Here is a 15,213-nt window from a genome sequence, read left to right on the forward strand (position 1 = left end):
CTGCTGGCCTTCAAAGCCAAATGTTCTGCGTGCTCCTCCTCCTGATGCCAGACCCCCAGTCTGGGGAGCCTGAAGTGGGGCTCAGAACTCTTACTCCTATGGGAGAACCTCTGTGATATACTTATTTTCCAGTTTGTGGGTTGCCCACCCAGTGGGTATAGGATTTGATTATATCATTAATGTGCCCCTCCTACCATCTCACTGTGGCCTGTCTTTGGAAGTAGAATATCTTTTTTGGTAGGTTCCAGTCTTTTTTGATGGTTGTTCAGCAGTTAGTTGTGATTTTGGTGTTCTTGCGAGTGGAGGTGAGCTCAGGTCCTACTACTCCACCGTCTTGTCCCCTTCACTTATTTTTCATTTGTAACATCTCTAATTGGTTCTTCTCATAACTACCTGTTCTTGATTCTTATTTACTGTTTTCTTCTCTGTTGTTCTGAAGATATTCAACATACGTTTGATTGCTCTGCTGCCTTCCCCCTCAGTTCTGAGGCCTTGATTTATTTTGTTATCATCTTTCTTACGGTATTAGTGTCCCTTAACTGCAGTTGACCCTTGAACAGCATGGGGTTAGGAGTGCTGCACGTCCACATAGTTAAAAACCTGTGTATAGTGTCAGCCCTCCATATATGTTGGGCCCTCCCTATCTAAGTTCCACATCCACAGACTCAACCAGTCACAGATCATGTAGAACTGTAGTGTTTACTATTGAAAAAAATTCTCATATAAGTGGACCTGCGTAGTTCAAACCCTTGTCATTGAAGGGTCAACTGTATTTGGTGATTCTTGGTTGTGCCTTGAGGATTTCATAGAAGTCTCATGACTACATGCTACAGCCCTAGCTACTGCAGCTTCCCATCTGCTTTCTTTCTTTATCTTTTTTTTATAGTAGCTAAAAGTTTGTTGTAGGGAAGGGGAGGTTTTAGGATACACCTAATTCAGTCTCTTAAAATCTATCCCATGGCATTTTATTCTTTTATGTTAAGTCACTCATCTTTTTTATTGTAGTTGTTTGTTTATATAACTTTGCCCTGTGAGACTGTATAGTCTTCAAAGGTAAGGATTGAGTCTCATTCGTAGCTGGCATCTAATGCTCTGTTCTCATGTGGTAAATGGTGAGTTGAACTGAACTTCCTGGCTTGTGCTTGCTGTCGAGTCAGGGTTATTGCTCCAGGGAAAGGCAGAGAGCCTGATGTATGCTCCAGAAGGGATCTTGACAAGGAATAGCCCTGGAAGGAAGAAGAAACCAGGAATCTTGAGAGGGTTTCCTTCCCCTTAGACTCCAGTACAACCTGCTCTTTATCCATAATTTTTATACATTTGGTTTGCTATTAGCCCTGGGGTTGTAAATCTATTATAATTCTCCTTTGTGAGGAAATCCTGATTCCTATTATCTAGGAATTAGAAATGAAAGGTACCTGTATAGAAAAGTGAGGAATGTACTAAGAACTTAATGCTTCAGTCAGAAAACATGGATTATCAATACCTGATCCACCTCTTAACTTGCCCGTAACTGTTACGCCCTAGATTATTGAATGTCTGAAAGAAAACAAGAAGCAGCTGAGCACCCGTTGCCACCAGAAAGTCTTTAAGCTGCAGGAGACAGAGATGATGGACCCAGAACTAGACTATACACTCATGAGAGTCTGCAAGCAGATGATAAAGGTAAGGGACCCAAAACCAAGGGTTGAGCACAGGGTAAGTCAACATAACAAAAACACAAACTTCTTTAGATTTCAGAGAAAATTCATATAATCTCTCAATGTCAACCTGTTTTATATAGCTACGGCTGTGGTTCTCGAAGTCTGGTCCCTAGACCTGCAGCGTCAGCACCACCTGGGAACTTACAAAGTCTCAGGCCCCACCCTGATCTCTGAGTCAAGCTCTGGGAGTGGCGCCCTCTGTTTTCACAAGCCCCCGGGGGTTGCAATGAAGCTCAAGTTTCAGAACCACTAAGCTAAGATAGCTAACCTCACTTTGACCTGAGGAAGAAGTAAATAGATGTCCTTTAAATATGTGATTGGTTTTGAGCGCGGTTGGTGGTAGGTATACTGAGGAGGCCACCATCAAATGTCCTGATCATCCATCTGTCACCATCAAAGGCTTTTTTTGTTCTACAGGTTGTTTTGCTTCATTTACTTCTTCAATAAATGCCCCCTGCAGCAGGGCTGACTGGAGAACCTGGATGTCAGTTCCTTTATTTGTCCACACGTACAAAGAGATTAAACTTAAAGTGCTAACCCCTTATTTCAGCTTCCCTTTAAAATAAAATGATACTCCTCACCCTATCAATAAACTCCAAAGAGAACTGTGAAAGTTAGAAGTCTCTTTAGCTGGGTCTGGAAGAGTTGAGTCCTCTGTAAAAGTGGAAATGTCAGGCTCTGATTTGAGGGAGGTTTGTAAGATTTTGATGACTTCTATAAAAATCAGTCAGCAGGGGCTTCCCTGGTGGCGCAGTGGTTGAGAGTCCGCCTGCCGATGCAGGGGACACGGGTTCGTGCCCCGGTCTGGGAAGATCCCACATGCCGCGGAGCGGCTGGGCCCGTGAGCCATGGCCGCTGAGCCTGCGCGTCTGAAGCCTGTGCTACACAACGGGAGAGGCCCGCGTACCGCTAAAAAAAAAAAAAAAATTAGCACTCCATGTCCCCATATTAAGATAACAGTGGACTATAATTAATAGACTGTGGATTAGCAGATATAGATAGAGTTTATCACTAGTCCAAAATGAATCTCTGACTTCAAGGACACTAACAAGTGTACGGGGGCTGGCTCCGCAGGATTTGGTAGGATTATAGCCCCTCTGGTTAAAGGGGTGAACCAGATAGGTCCTTCCCCCACATCCCTGTTCACACTGGTTGCTGGGTAATTCCTAAATTTCCCATTGGGATTGGGTAGATGTGGCTTGAGGGCTAGGTGGTCACCTGGTACAATGTTACGTTCATGCAAAAACAGTATGTAAGCTTATGAGAGGCTGTGTAATGTAGCATAGCCATGTAAGTAGGGAACGCGTCCTATCCAAAATAGGAACAGGTAGTAGAAAGAAATTGAGAAATATAGTAGAGAATAGGTAAAGGGGAACTTGAGGCTGGGTTTACCATTTACGAATGAGACTCAATCCTACCTTTGGATAGGTAAAGGGGAACTTGAGGCTTACCATTTCTCGTCCCAAGTGATGCCTTTAGGTTCTGTCATAAGCTCCCCAAAAGATGTAAGAGTGATAAATATGGTGTTAATTGCCATATTTGGGTAACTACTTCTATAAAACTTTGTTTCTTTGCAGAGATTCTGTCCAGAAGCGGATTCCAAAACGATGTTGCAATGCTTGAAGCAAAATAAGAACAGTGAATTGATGGATCCCAAATGCAAACAGATGATAACCAAGCGCCAGATCACCCAGAACACTGGTAACATTTTGGCGTGGCTTTCCTGGTCCTGCTGGGTATGGCTTGAAAGGAATTGAGTGGGCATACACTTGCCTAATTAAACTAAAGGTGCTTTGTTGCTCCTGAATGTTAAGGGAAGAGTCTGGATGTGATGAGCAAAGTGACTTACTTCTTCCTTGAAGAGCATCTAGAAGAACAGAATGAAAGTCATGGGAAAGAGGAGGCTGAAAACATAGGACACTTGCCTTTGAAGGGTGTACAAAACGAATTAGGGCTAAAGTTCATTGAAAAGTCTAGAAATTTAGTAAAACTTCACGCATGTGGCAGGAGAATATGTGGGTAATCTGTTTTAGAACAGAGAAATTTAAGCTCTGAGTTGCAAGACCTTGTAACTTAGTGGTCAAGTTGAGTTGGATAGTCTGTTCTCAGAATTTTCAAAAATATGTATCATGGGGAAGGTTGCTGATGTCTGCTAGATTTTTGTGAGGACTGCTTAGAATGTTGGCCTCAATAGATCCTGCAGAGCTGCTGCAGAGTACGTTTCCTGGGGGTTTCCACGTCTGCTCTTCCACCACAGTATATTGCTGATTTAAAACAGCGTGTTGAGGGAGTTCCCTGGTGGCCTAGTTAGGATTCTGGGCTTTCACTGCCGTGGCCCGGGTTCAATCCCACAAGCCACAGGACATGGCCAAAAATAAAATAAAATAAAACAGTGTAGTGAGAGCTCAGTAAACATTTACCAAGTAAACAAATCAGTGGTTTATTAGTGGTCGTTGACCTAATATGCCCCCTTTGGGTAAGTGGATCTCAAAACATTTGTGAATCCAGGTGGAGTGTTTTATCCTGTGCTTATTCCTTTCTGCTCTAGATTACCGCTTAAACCCTGTGCTGAGGAAAGCCTGTAAAGCTGACATTCCTAAATTCTGTCATGGTATCCTGACTAAGGCCAAGGACGATTCGGAGTTAGAAGGTCAAGTCATCTCTTGCCTCAAGTTGAGATATGCTGACCAGGTAAACTGCCCTGGGCTTTCCACAGAGTGTACTTATGGAACCTCCACTAGTCCTGGCAGTTTTTTCTTTGGAGGTCCGTAGCTTGCTGCTACTTTCCCTAAGACCTTTTTGCACACCTTCCCCAAGCCAGGGCCCAGATAAAAAGCTGACATGTTCTAATAGGCTGGCATACTCTCCCTTGTCACATGTAGCGCCTCTCTTCAGACTGTGAAGACCAGATCCGGATTATTATCCAGGAGTCTGCTCTAGATTACCGACTGGATCCTCAGCTCCAGCTACACTGCTCGGATGAGGTAGGATTTGGGGACAAAACGGGTTGTGAACAGAGCTGGTCAGAGAAGTTTTACTGGAGAAAAGTTCTTTACTCTGTTTCCCTTCAGCCCTGAATCCAGGGCTCTTCTAGGCTCTCCACTGTCTGAGTTCCTGGTTCTGTGTAACACTGAATTTGGTTTGTCCTTAGTCCTATCACTATTCAGTTTTGATTCCATATTTCTCTATTGAACAGCATTTTTGTTTATTATATCTGTCTACGTCTAGTTTGTCCTTCCCTCTCCTTATTCTGATGTTCAACGCAGAATACTCCCAACACTTGCCAGAAGGATAAAAGTGCTCCTGTAATGCCTCTACCGAAGTGCCAGTTCTTGGATATTACTTGACTTTCTAGCTAGAAAAGGTCATGTAGTGAACCTTGTTCAACATATGTCCATTTTATGGGAACATGGCTAAAGATATTTCAAAAAAGCTTACAAAGCTGTCCAAAGAAGGTTAAATTTTTAACTGTGCTGCAGGCTATGTGTCAGGACCCCTTTGTGTGTGTGTGTGTGTGTGTGTGTGTGTTTCCAAGTTGTGTAGCTGGGTTGACTCTGAACCTCTGTCAATGTCAAGCATTTGCTTTTAGGATTTTACTTGGCTGTATGACCTTCCTCTTGAGGAATCAGAGAGTAGCCTTCTTTGTGGCCAGCCCTGGGACAGTCTGACTCAGGTCTTGGGGTTGACAGCATGAAGATACATGTATTGACTGTTTTTCAATTCTGTGCCAGTCCTTGTGAAGGAGAACAGAGCCTGGCATCCCATATGGGAGGGAGGGGAGTGAAATCCACCAGGAATCCGTTTGATCCGTTTGAGAAGAGCCCCGGGCACATGTGTGGGAGGATCTCCAATCGACATGCTTCAGAGACCAAGATGTCTCGTGAGAGTAGGGGTTCCCTTGTTTTTTGTGTGTGTCCTGAACAGATTGCCAGTCTATGTGCCGAAGAAGCAGCAGCCCAGGAGCAGACAGGTCAAGTAGAGGAGTGCCTCAAAGTTAACCTGCTCAAAATCAAAACAGAAATGTGTAAAAAGGTAACTCCCATCAGTCACCATTTTCTCTCACTTGCTTTTCTCTGCTCTTCTTCCTCTTAAAGCTATAGTCTGTACATCTTAGTGATCAAATCTAAACCTTCCTTCCCAGAATTCTATCTTGTTCCCTCTTACCAAACTAATTTGCCTTTTGACCATTAATTGTCTGTAACTTAAATAGTCTTTCACATGTACTAATTACTTGTGAATATGTCTCATCCCCATGACTAGACCATTGTTTAAGGTCATTGTTTAAGTGCTATGCCAAAGTAAAATGTCAATTCCAATATATCAGTAAGCGTACTGCATTTGTAAAAGTCAATGAAACTACAAATTCAGTTCATTTCAGAAACATCACATAAAAACAAATTTATCAAAATATGATAGCTGGACTTCTCTGGTGACGCAGTGGTTAAGAATCCTCCTGCCAGTGCAGGGGACACAGGTTCGAGCCCTGGTCCGGGAAGATCCCACATGCTGTGGAGCAACTAAGCCTGTGTGCCACAACTACTGAGCCTGCGCTCTAGAGCCTGTGAGCCACAACTACTGAGCCTGCCCTCTAGAGCCCACAAGCCACAACTGCTGAGCCTGTGTGCCACAACTACTGAAGCCCACGCGCCTAGAGCCCATGCTCTGCAACGAGAGAAGCCACCACAATGAGAAGCCCACACACCGCAACAAAGAGTAGCCCCCACTCACCACAACTAGAGAAAGCCTACGTGCAGCAACGAAGACCCAACGCAGCCAAAAATAAATTAATTAATTAAAAAAAAAAGATAGCTAAGCATGCATTATCTTACAAAATTGAAAGTGAAATAATGTATTTGATCTTTTTTAAAAAACTTAATCTCTTTTTGGAAAAGTGTTTCAATGATATTACTGAGTCACTGTGAATCTTGTGTGCAGATATTTTCATCTGCTAAAAATGTTTCTAATTCCACATGGTCTGAGGAGTGGCAGAAGTTGGCTAAAGGCTAAATCCAGATATTTTTCTTTGAATACTTTTTCATCAAATTATCCCATTTAACTTCAAGGAGGACTTTTTGAACAACATTTCAGGGTTTTTTTTTTGTTTTTGTTTGTTTGTTTTATTGTTTTACAGTCTGTGAAGCACAAAGTAATTTTTACTTAAGAAAGCAATTTTTGACTGTCTTTACCTGCTATAATTTCATCATGTATAAATGGAGAGTCTGCAGAGTTGATTTCAGTTCTATCATGTTTATATTCCTGTTGTTCAGAACATCTTTAAACTCAAATAAGAATTATTCTTGCAGTAGAAGTTATGCTCTGTCAGTTCTTTCTTTCCTTTTGAGGATAATGGAAGTAAAGTGAAACATTTTGCAAATGCACCTTTCTGTTTGGGAATTTTAGTATAGCTTATTACTCTGAATTTCAATTTTCACATTTTCAGACATATAAAGTAACAAAATAACTGCATTAAATCAATATAAACACTAACACTTAGTATTTAATAATATGGCATACCAGAGTGCCCAAAACCCAATTCTGATCTTAAACTTGCCTTGCTTTGCTTATTAGCAAACAGCTCTGCATACGCTAGGTCCCCAAATTGTACTTATTGAATTAAATTGGATGCTAGCCGTCTGCGTTCTTTGCATCATCACCACATTGCCACCTATCTCAGAGTAGCCTCTGTTGGCTTAATCGTCCCTCCTTGACTTTTTTGTTTGTATGTAAAGTATTTACAGACAACGGATCTGATGTATTTCCTCTATAAAAGCTCTGTCTATGATCTTCCCTTCTTAGGAAGTGTTAAACATGCTGAAGGAAAGCAAAGCAGACATCTTTGTGGACCCAGTTCTTCATACAGCTTGTGCCCTGGACATTAAACACCACTGTGCAGCCATCACCCCTGGCCGAGGGCGTCGTAAGTCACGGTGTTCACTCTGACCCTGTCTGAACTATCTTGGGAGGAGCAAAGACTCCCTCTGAGACATCAGTTCCAGCTACTCTGTTCTGTAGCTGCAGCTCAACCATAGACAGCATCCACTGGGGGCCTGGTTGATGCCTTTGTGGCAAAGTGAGTTTAGGAGTAATCCTGCTGCAGGTTTGAACTGATAGAGCCATGACCCGAGGTAAAGATTTGATGACAAGAGGAAGTTGAGTTATTTATCAGGGAGGCAAAAGTTAAGCTATCATCATGGCCCTCTTCCCTGCCTTGTCCAACCTTGAACAGCTTCATCAGCTTCCCCGGTGGCCACAGTGGGCTCAGCAGACAGGTTCTGTGTGAGGTGGAACCTGGGCAGGTATATGGTTGTTTCTGAGCCATGTGTGTCCAATGAATAAAATGAGAGAGGTTTTAAGAGAGACTCTGGACAGCCAACCTTAAATATTCTTCTCCATGGTAGCTCTTGGGTTAAGTGTCCTTGAAGGGATTTAACTTTGTATAGCCTCCAGATCTGAATTCTCTGGTGGTTAGGTACCCTTCTCCCCATCCTTACCGAAATTTCTGTTCTGTACAGCTTCAGACGCTTCTTATCCCTTTCCGTTGCACAGAAATGTCCTGCCTTATGGAGGCCCTGGAGGATAAGCGGGTGAGGTTACAACCTGAGTGCAAAAAACGCCTCAATGACCGGATTGAAATGTGGAGTTACGCAGCAAAGGTAATGACCACGAGAATCACCTGATGTGGCGTCTCCTCTGTCAGTTTCCCAGGTCTCTTTGAGATACTTCACTGGCCTCCTTGTCCTTGTTGTGAGACTGGCAGTAGGTTTATTTGAAAAAATCTCTCACTGCACCATAAGACGCCTGGGCTCTGTGAGCCTGGAGCCATCATCTCCAGGTAGCACAGCAGAGACATTAATTAGTCCCTTCTTTCGTCATTGGTTTCCGCCTTTGAGCCGCCAAGCGTTGCTTCACAGTGACTCCACTGCTAGTTTTCTGTTGGCAGATGTTGGTGCTTAAATCAGATTAATCTGGAGCCTCCTTGCTCTGTTCTGAGTACATGGATGAGCACAGAAGCAGCCCAGACCTCTCTGGGCTGGACCCTTTTCAGCACCCAGGCTAAGTTGAGACTCAACGGAACAGGTCCGTGTGCACCTGGGGAGCCTTTTGGTCCTGATTCTGCTATAGTAGCCTACCACAGAGGTCCACTGGAGAAAGCACTGAGGAAAACTGAGGATGAAAACTGGTTAGACTCTGAGTGTCCACGATTGGGGGAGTGATTAAGTATATTCAGTCAGCATAAGTCATGTTTGCAAGTTGTTTTTGGTGGGGGGCGGATGCTGATGATATGATGGTGAGTGAAAACAAGTCACGACAGAGAATTAGCACCCGACAGAATCTCAGCTTTTCTCTTTGTTTTTAAAAAGACAGCAACGTGAAGAAAATAAATCAAAATATGTAAGAACCTGTGACCTTGTGCAAGTCACTTGACCACTTCCCACCCCTCGGGCCTCCGGGCCTTCATCTGTAGCGTGGGAGTAGTAAAATGTATGTCCCAGGACTAATGTGAGGACTAAACGATTGAAACATGCTGAGCCCTTTGCCAGCACACCATCAGGTCCTCTGTGAGAGCTGTTACTACGTGGGCGGCAGTGATCACTGTGATGAATTGTATGATCGGGAAAAACAGTTGTAGCTCGGTGTTTGATTTTCTTGCCCGTTGCCCTCCTCTCTCCCCAAAAGAAATGACCTAAGTTACAGTAGCAGTCCAGGGGGGCAAGTTAGAGCAAGCATTGTCCCAGCCCACTTCTCTCCGAGGATGATGCCCCTGTGTGTTTTCCAGGTGGCCCCCGCGGATGGCTTCTCTGACCTCGCCATGCAAGTGATGACATCCCCTTCAAAGAACTACATTCTCTCTGTGATCAGTGGGAGCATCTGCATACTGTTCCTGATTGGCCTGATGTGTGGACGTATCACCAAACGAGTGACACGAGAGCTCAAGGACAGGTAGAGCCACCTTGAGCACCAGAGGAACTACCTGTCCAGTGCCCAGTTTGTACAGCCCTCCTGTATAGCGTACCCACCCACCTCGTCCTTCTGCGAGGTGACACCAACACCCATGTTAGAGCAGCAGCAGGTATCCACCGCATTGTCCCGTCTCAGACTTCACCCGTGTCCATGGTATCCTCCTCCTCGACCATTTGTGCAGCAGCTGGCCGCTTTGGGTATTGCCTTTGTTGGCAAACTCGGGTTTACCTGCCCATAGACAAGTCTCTCATACCGATGGAACTACCAGTACTTCCAGAACCAACTCACCTGACCTGCAACTCAAACGATTTTTTTTTTTAAAAACACCAAAAAAAAAAAAAAAGAAATTTTTAAAGAAAAAAATGTATATAGTAACACATCTCCTCCAGGCTTGATTTGAGCAATGGGGTTATTTCTTCTGTGTGACAGTGTGAAATGAAGGCAGGACTTTAGAGGGGAAACACACCACCCAACATGCTGTAACTGGGATGTTTTGCTTACTTCTCAACAGCACCTTTGGCCCATGTCAGGGCCATGGACTTCGCCGAGTAGTGGGAAACGACTAACCAGCCCGCTTTGGGTCTTGTTTTCTTCTGCTGAAACAGTGATGCCTTCCAGTTCCTACCCTAGTAGAGCCACTGCTGGTCAGGACCCCACAGCCGTGGGCATTTGTGTGATCTCCTCACCTCAGTGGAGTAGAGCATGAGCTTCCCTAGGCCGAGGGCAGGTGGGTTGGAGAGGGGATCAGAAGTGTGTGCAGCTGATCTGTCCACTGATCTGCATGGAGAGGCTGGACCCTGAGGCCCAAGGCAGAGTGCCCCAGTGACCTTCCTCCTCCAGGGCACTGCAGGACTCAAGCCGCGTTCGGATTGATCCTGCTGGGGTGGCAGTTCCTCCAGAAGCCCTCCGCTTCACCGGGAGGCCGTGACTCTGGGGGCCGGAGCTCAGGGCAGGAAGGAGGAGCGGGGTATTGATTGACTTTGCTTTACTTCCCAGGTGAGACAATGGCTTATAAAGACTTAGCCTGGTCTCAGGGTGTGACTGGCAGTCCAACCTGACCTTTCTGCAGGTTCAAGGCCACCTTCCCAGACAAGCTCCTTTAGACCTCTACATGGAGAGGGTGTGGAAAATTACTACATTAAAAGATGGAGGCGTTTCTCCGTTTTTTCTTTCTGTCCGTTTGCTGCATACACCCACTACAGTAGGCATTGGCTAAACGTACTTTGATGATTCATCAGTCTTTCCTGAATCTGAGCTTTATGGAAGCAATATTCCTGACCATCCCTCGTCCCTCCAGTGTAGAGATGACAGGCTTGGAGTATAAAAAGGGAGGAGTGCAGGCATCACAGTTCAACCTGGTGCACCTGGACTTGAGTTTGGGGCATGGAATCCAGTGGCTGCACAAGAGGGCGGCGTGTACAGTAGAAGATATATTTATATAATATATATTTTATTAACCTGTTAGACTCCACAAAGTATTATAAATCACGTGCCTAAAACTGTCCACGTAGACCATGCTCCATCCCTTGCCCTGCGCCTCTTTGCCGCTGTGCACACGTGCTGAGGGACCTCCCCACATCTGTCTTCCCTGGAATGTGTTCAGTACAAAGTGGGTCAGTTTGTGGCTCGGTTGATCCAAATGACTCCTTGTCTAACCTGACTGACATATTTGAATACTGTGGTTTTCTTCTTTTTCTTTCTTCTTCCTTTTTACTACCCTTCCTGGAGGCAGTGGGTTCTAGAAGCTGCATATCCTCCCTGCCTAGGGTACTCCAAGTCATGAAGGGGAGCTTCCAAGCTGCTTGGTCCCCCAAGTCCTGCTCTTAGGGTCTTCCTGATTCTTAGCAACTGTCCTGGGGTTCTTCAGCCTCATAAAACTTGAAACTCTTGGAGTCCGAGCAGCGCCCCCTCCTACCACCACTTTTGGACTGAACTGAGCTGATCTAGATAGTCCACCTCCAGGGGCTCCCCCCTGGGTGGTGGGGTCTGGGATCGAGGACCGGGGATATATCTGTACACAGGCCCCCACTGACATGTCTGATGTGGTTTACAGGATAGAATGACTGTTCCCTGTTTGATGAGAGTGGGAGTACCATTCTCCATCTCTGCAGTCTCCCTCCCAGTGTATGTAAAACATCTCCATAGTTTAATGTGTCTAGATACTTTTGTTCTTTCTGAACTGAGAGATGATCTCAATTGTCTGCAGCAGATCTGGAAGTTTGAAAAGGAGTTTGATTCTTGAAACATTTGTCATCTTTAGAAATGATCCGGATAGATAGAAGGGATAACTCAGCCGGTATCTTTGATTGCTCGTTGTCAGAAAACATTTCACCATCCGACTTGGAGTAGTTTCAGTGACTGGTTTTTAGAATAGTTTCATATGACTGAGCAGTTTCCTGCATCCAAGGGGCCCAGCACCATCTGAAACTACGACCCAACTATATCCATTTCTGTACCTCATTGGTGTAACAAAACAGGTTCTGGGACACCTCTGGTTACTGGGCTCATAGGTCACTCTTGGGTAAATCAGCTAGTCAAGAATTAGTCAAGAAGAAACCATGGCCCTAGTGGAGCTGATGACAGACCTGTGTCCTTTTTCTCTTCTGATGTCTAGCCCATGAACAATAACGTAAGCAGCAGGTAGGGTTTTTGTCCAAGGCCAAGGCTCCAAGCACTTGCTGAAGATTCCAGTAGCCAGAGAACTCATCAGGCCTTGTCAGCTCACACCAGTGTCTCAGAGACTCAGACTTGGTGTCTCTACAACACCCCAGAGGTGCCAGGAGGTCAGTCTCTGGGCTGGAAGCCCTGCAGTGCAGGAGATCAGAAATCTGAGCAGAACGTCAAGAACAAGGCTGTCCTCTCCCTGCATCGGAGTTTCTCACACAGAAGGGTGGCTGTGGGAGTGAGACCTTGACCCTGGTGCATCCCTGGCCTTCCTCTGCTATTGCTGCTGTCCCAAGAGAAGTCTGCTAGCAAGATGCTCTGAGGTGGGAGCCATCGCTCGGGCTTGGGTTCACTCCAGCAGGAAAGCCCTCCTTCTTAGCGTTCCCTAAAATTCTGGTACCACTACCAGGCCCAGTGCTGTGGATCCCATCAGCTTGTTCTGAGCCAGTGCATCCTTAGAAGCGAGGGGAATTCTAATACTGAGTGAGCAGGTGTTGACTTGTATTCATTGCAGGCCTTTGACTGTCTCACATCCTGCACGTATTCTTCTTGGGGACGCTGGGAAGGAGGGAGATTCTGCTTTCCTAGGTGTGCCAGGAAATTACCATCAGATTTCATTTCTTCCTGTTTCCTGAGGTCAAGTAACAAGAGAAGCCAGTCGTAAAGAGTCGTCGGCTCGTTTACGTTTTATCAGACAGAGTGCTGACCTCCCGCCACCTTCCCAAAGGAAGATTCACTCTCCTATATCAGCCTGACTTCTGTGCCACCTCCAGGCTTGTGGTACCACTTCTATCCTAAAGAACCCCACTAGTGTGAGTCACCCAGGGAGGGGTAGGTTGCTTTGTGGGACCTCCTTACCTGGTCTCAAGTTCCTCTGAGAAAAGGCCTCCCCATCCCATTTCTTCCCCTCCCCCACCAAAAAGTAAACGTTTTCTGCATATAACTTACTCTAAGCAAGCAGATACGGAGAAGGAACCTGGAGCAGGGACCCTTAGAAGCCAGCCAACACAGCCTGACACATTCAAACTAAATTGGGGCCGTAGAACAAAAAGAAGAATATGGCTTTTTGAATCATGTGCATTTTGGTATGTTTACTTATATTTCTGATTCTTAGGAAATTTGAAAAACCTCAAAGACTCCTTTTATTTATTCTCACCATTTGGACAGCACCTAAGTAATTTTATAAAATGCAGCATTCCAGTGCCCTGAGTTTCCCCCAGGCCTTTAGGGATACTCCACTCCTAAGTCCCCTCTTCCGCACTGGTCTTCAGTTCCCAAAGGGCCTGGGGCCAGAGCTGATGTTCTGGTCTCCGTCTCTCTCTCACGTGTCTTGGTTGGTCATCTCTCCCACTACACTCCTCTTGGTCCTCCTCTCCCCTAGGACCAGGGTCACATGTCAGGGCAGTCAAGTTTGAAGCCGAATCCCCCTTCCTGCCCAGACCCCAGACAAAAGACCAGTCATTAGCAAACCAGGACTGGCTCTTCAGAGTGACAGGTTCATCCAGGCCATCTAGTGAGATCACTGTGGAGACCCAGGGAGCACAAAGGTGGGACTGTCTGCTCGGGCTGGTAGTGACAGGATCCTGATGGTGGCTTCCTCTCCTTCTCCCTTCCCAAGAGCTGCCACAACGCACAGGTAGGGGTTTTGGGATACATGCAGTGGAGGAATCTCCTTGGGCAAGGAGAAAATTCAGATAGTGCCTCTATATTCTGTTTCGCCTTCCCCCCCAACATAGAATTGACAACTGGACCCCAGAGCCCAGCAGGCCCTGTACCACACACGCTAGATGGTTTGAACAGGTCCCTGTCAGACTGAGGGGCACTAGAGTGAATGACCGACGGGAGGGGCTGGCAGCCCGAGGCTTCCTGAGCGGCTTCTCCCAACACCATGTTCCCAGGTCAATCGAAGCAGGAAAACAGACTGTACAGCAAATGCTGTGTGAGATCTTAGGCCTTTAACTTTTTTTTTTTAAGAAGGAAAAAAAGAAAAGTAAAACTAACAAGCCTCTTTTGTAAATGGTTTTCCTTTCTATGTATAAAATCCTGGAAGTTTCTTGTTTTTACATGTTCATGCTGTGTAATTTTGAGATGTTACTGAGATTCTGAACATAATGTGCATTTTTTTCTGTACAGATGAAATGGGAGAATTTAATAAAGAGTTTGCAGGTTTTTACTTGTTAAATTTTCTCTGTGGTGACTGGGAGGACTCTCCTCCAACCACATGCTCTGCTGGAAGAAGTCTCCGGAGCCGTGAGTACTGACTGTAAACTTGCCACTGACGCTCAGAAACTTACTGTTAGAATGTCCGTGTTCTTGGCTAATTAGGTCAAACAGAGTAGGACCATAGGCCTTTACAGGAGAGCTGGAAGCCAGATCTGGGGTTTTCTGACTCTCAAGCTCATGTGTCCAGACTTGTTCATTCTACTGATGTGTTTAAGCCATGTGATGAGGCTCCTTCCTGGGGGGAACACATACCTGGAACTTCTCCTTACAGATGTGACACATGGATGGCACCTGGTCTCTGATGGCCGCCTTCCCATTCAGGCCCAGAACTAGGCCACATTTATTTTCTGGGCCCTGCTATGTCCGCGTTTAGTCAGTGCTTGCCTCCCCCTTCCAACAGCCCACCCCTGAGGTCAGTGACCTCATGACACCCTTCCCGAACCTTGTCTTCTACCTCCTCTACTCTCAGCAAAGCCAATGTGCATCCGGCTGTTAAAAAGTAACAGCTTAAGGAATTGCATGGTAGCAAGGATTTCTTTAAGTAGTAATGGCTGTACTAATATTCAAGTAATGAAATGGGATGTTCAGTGAGCAAGGAGGGGTAACCTGGAACCCAGGGTTTCTCCTCAGAACTCCTCAAATCCATTTTCAGCAGCTGTCACTT

General features: G+C 45.6%; 1 protein-coding gene across 2 annotated transcripts in view; it reads left to right on the forward strand.

Moving 5' to 3' along the window:
* Window positions 1-14,508, forward strand: part of GLG1 (golgi glycoprotein 1) — a 147,285-nt gene extending 132,777 nt beyond the window's left edge. Inside the window, exons 19-26 of one of the 2 annotated variants that reach the window (XR_003435418.1) lie at window positions 1,525-1,662; window positions 3,278-3,401; window positions 4,249-4,391; window positions 4,583-4,684; window positions 5,625-5,732; window positions 7,497-7,617; window positions 8,213-8,353; window positions 9,478-9,642. Coding sequence is in view for 1 of the 2 variants with exons in the window: in XM_027119288.1 (XP_026975089.1) it covers window positions 1,525-1,662; window positions 3,278-3,401; window positions 4,249-4,391; window positions 4,583-4,684; window positions 5,625-5,732; window positions 7,497-7,617; window positions 8,247-8,353; window positions 9,478-9,645 (1,011 nt within the window). In the remaining variant the exon portion in view is untranslated. Of the gene's footprint in view, window positions 1-1,524; window positions 1,663-3,277; window positions 3,402-4,248; window positions 4,392-4,582; window positions 4,685-5,624; window positions 5,733-7,496; window positions 7,618-8,212; window positions 8,354-9,477 lie in introns of both variants that reach the window. The other variant, XM_027119288.1, reaches the window with a different exon arrangement.
* The last annotated feature ends 705 nt before the right edge of the window (window positions 14,509-15,213 follow it).

The sequence above is a fragment of the Aethalodelphis obliquidens genome, unplaced genomic scaffold (assembly GCF_003676395.1).
Source record: "Aethalodelphis obliquidens isolate GAN/ISIS:26980383/991018 unplaced genomic scaffold, ASM367639v1 scaffold20, whole genome shotgun sequence".
NCBI lineage: Eukaryota > Metazoa > Chordata > Mammalia > Artiodactyla > Delphinidae > Aethalodelphis > Aethalodelphis obliquidens.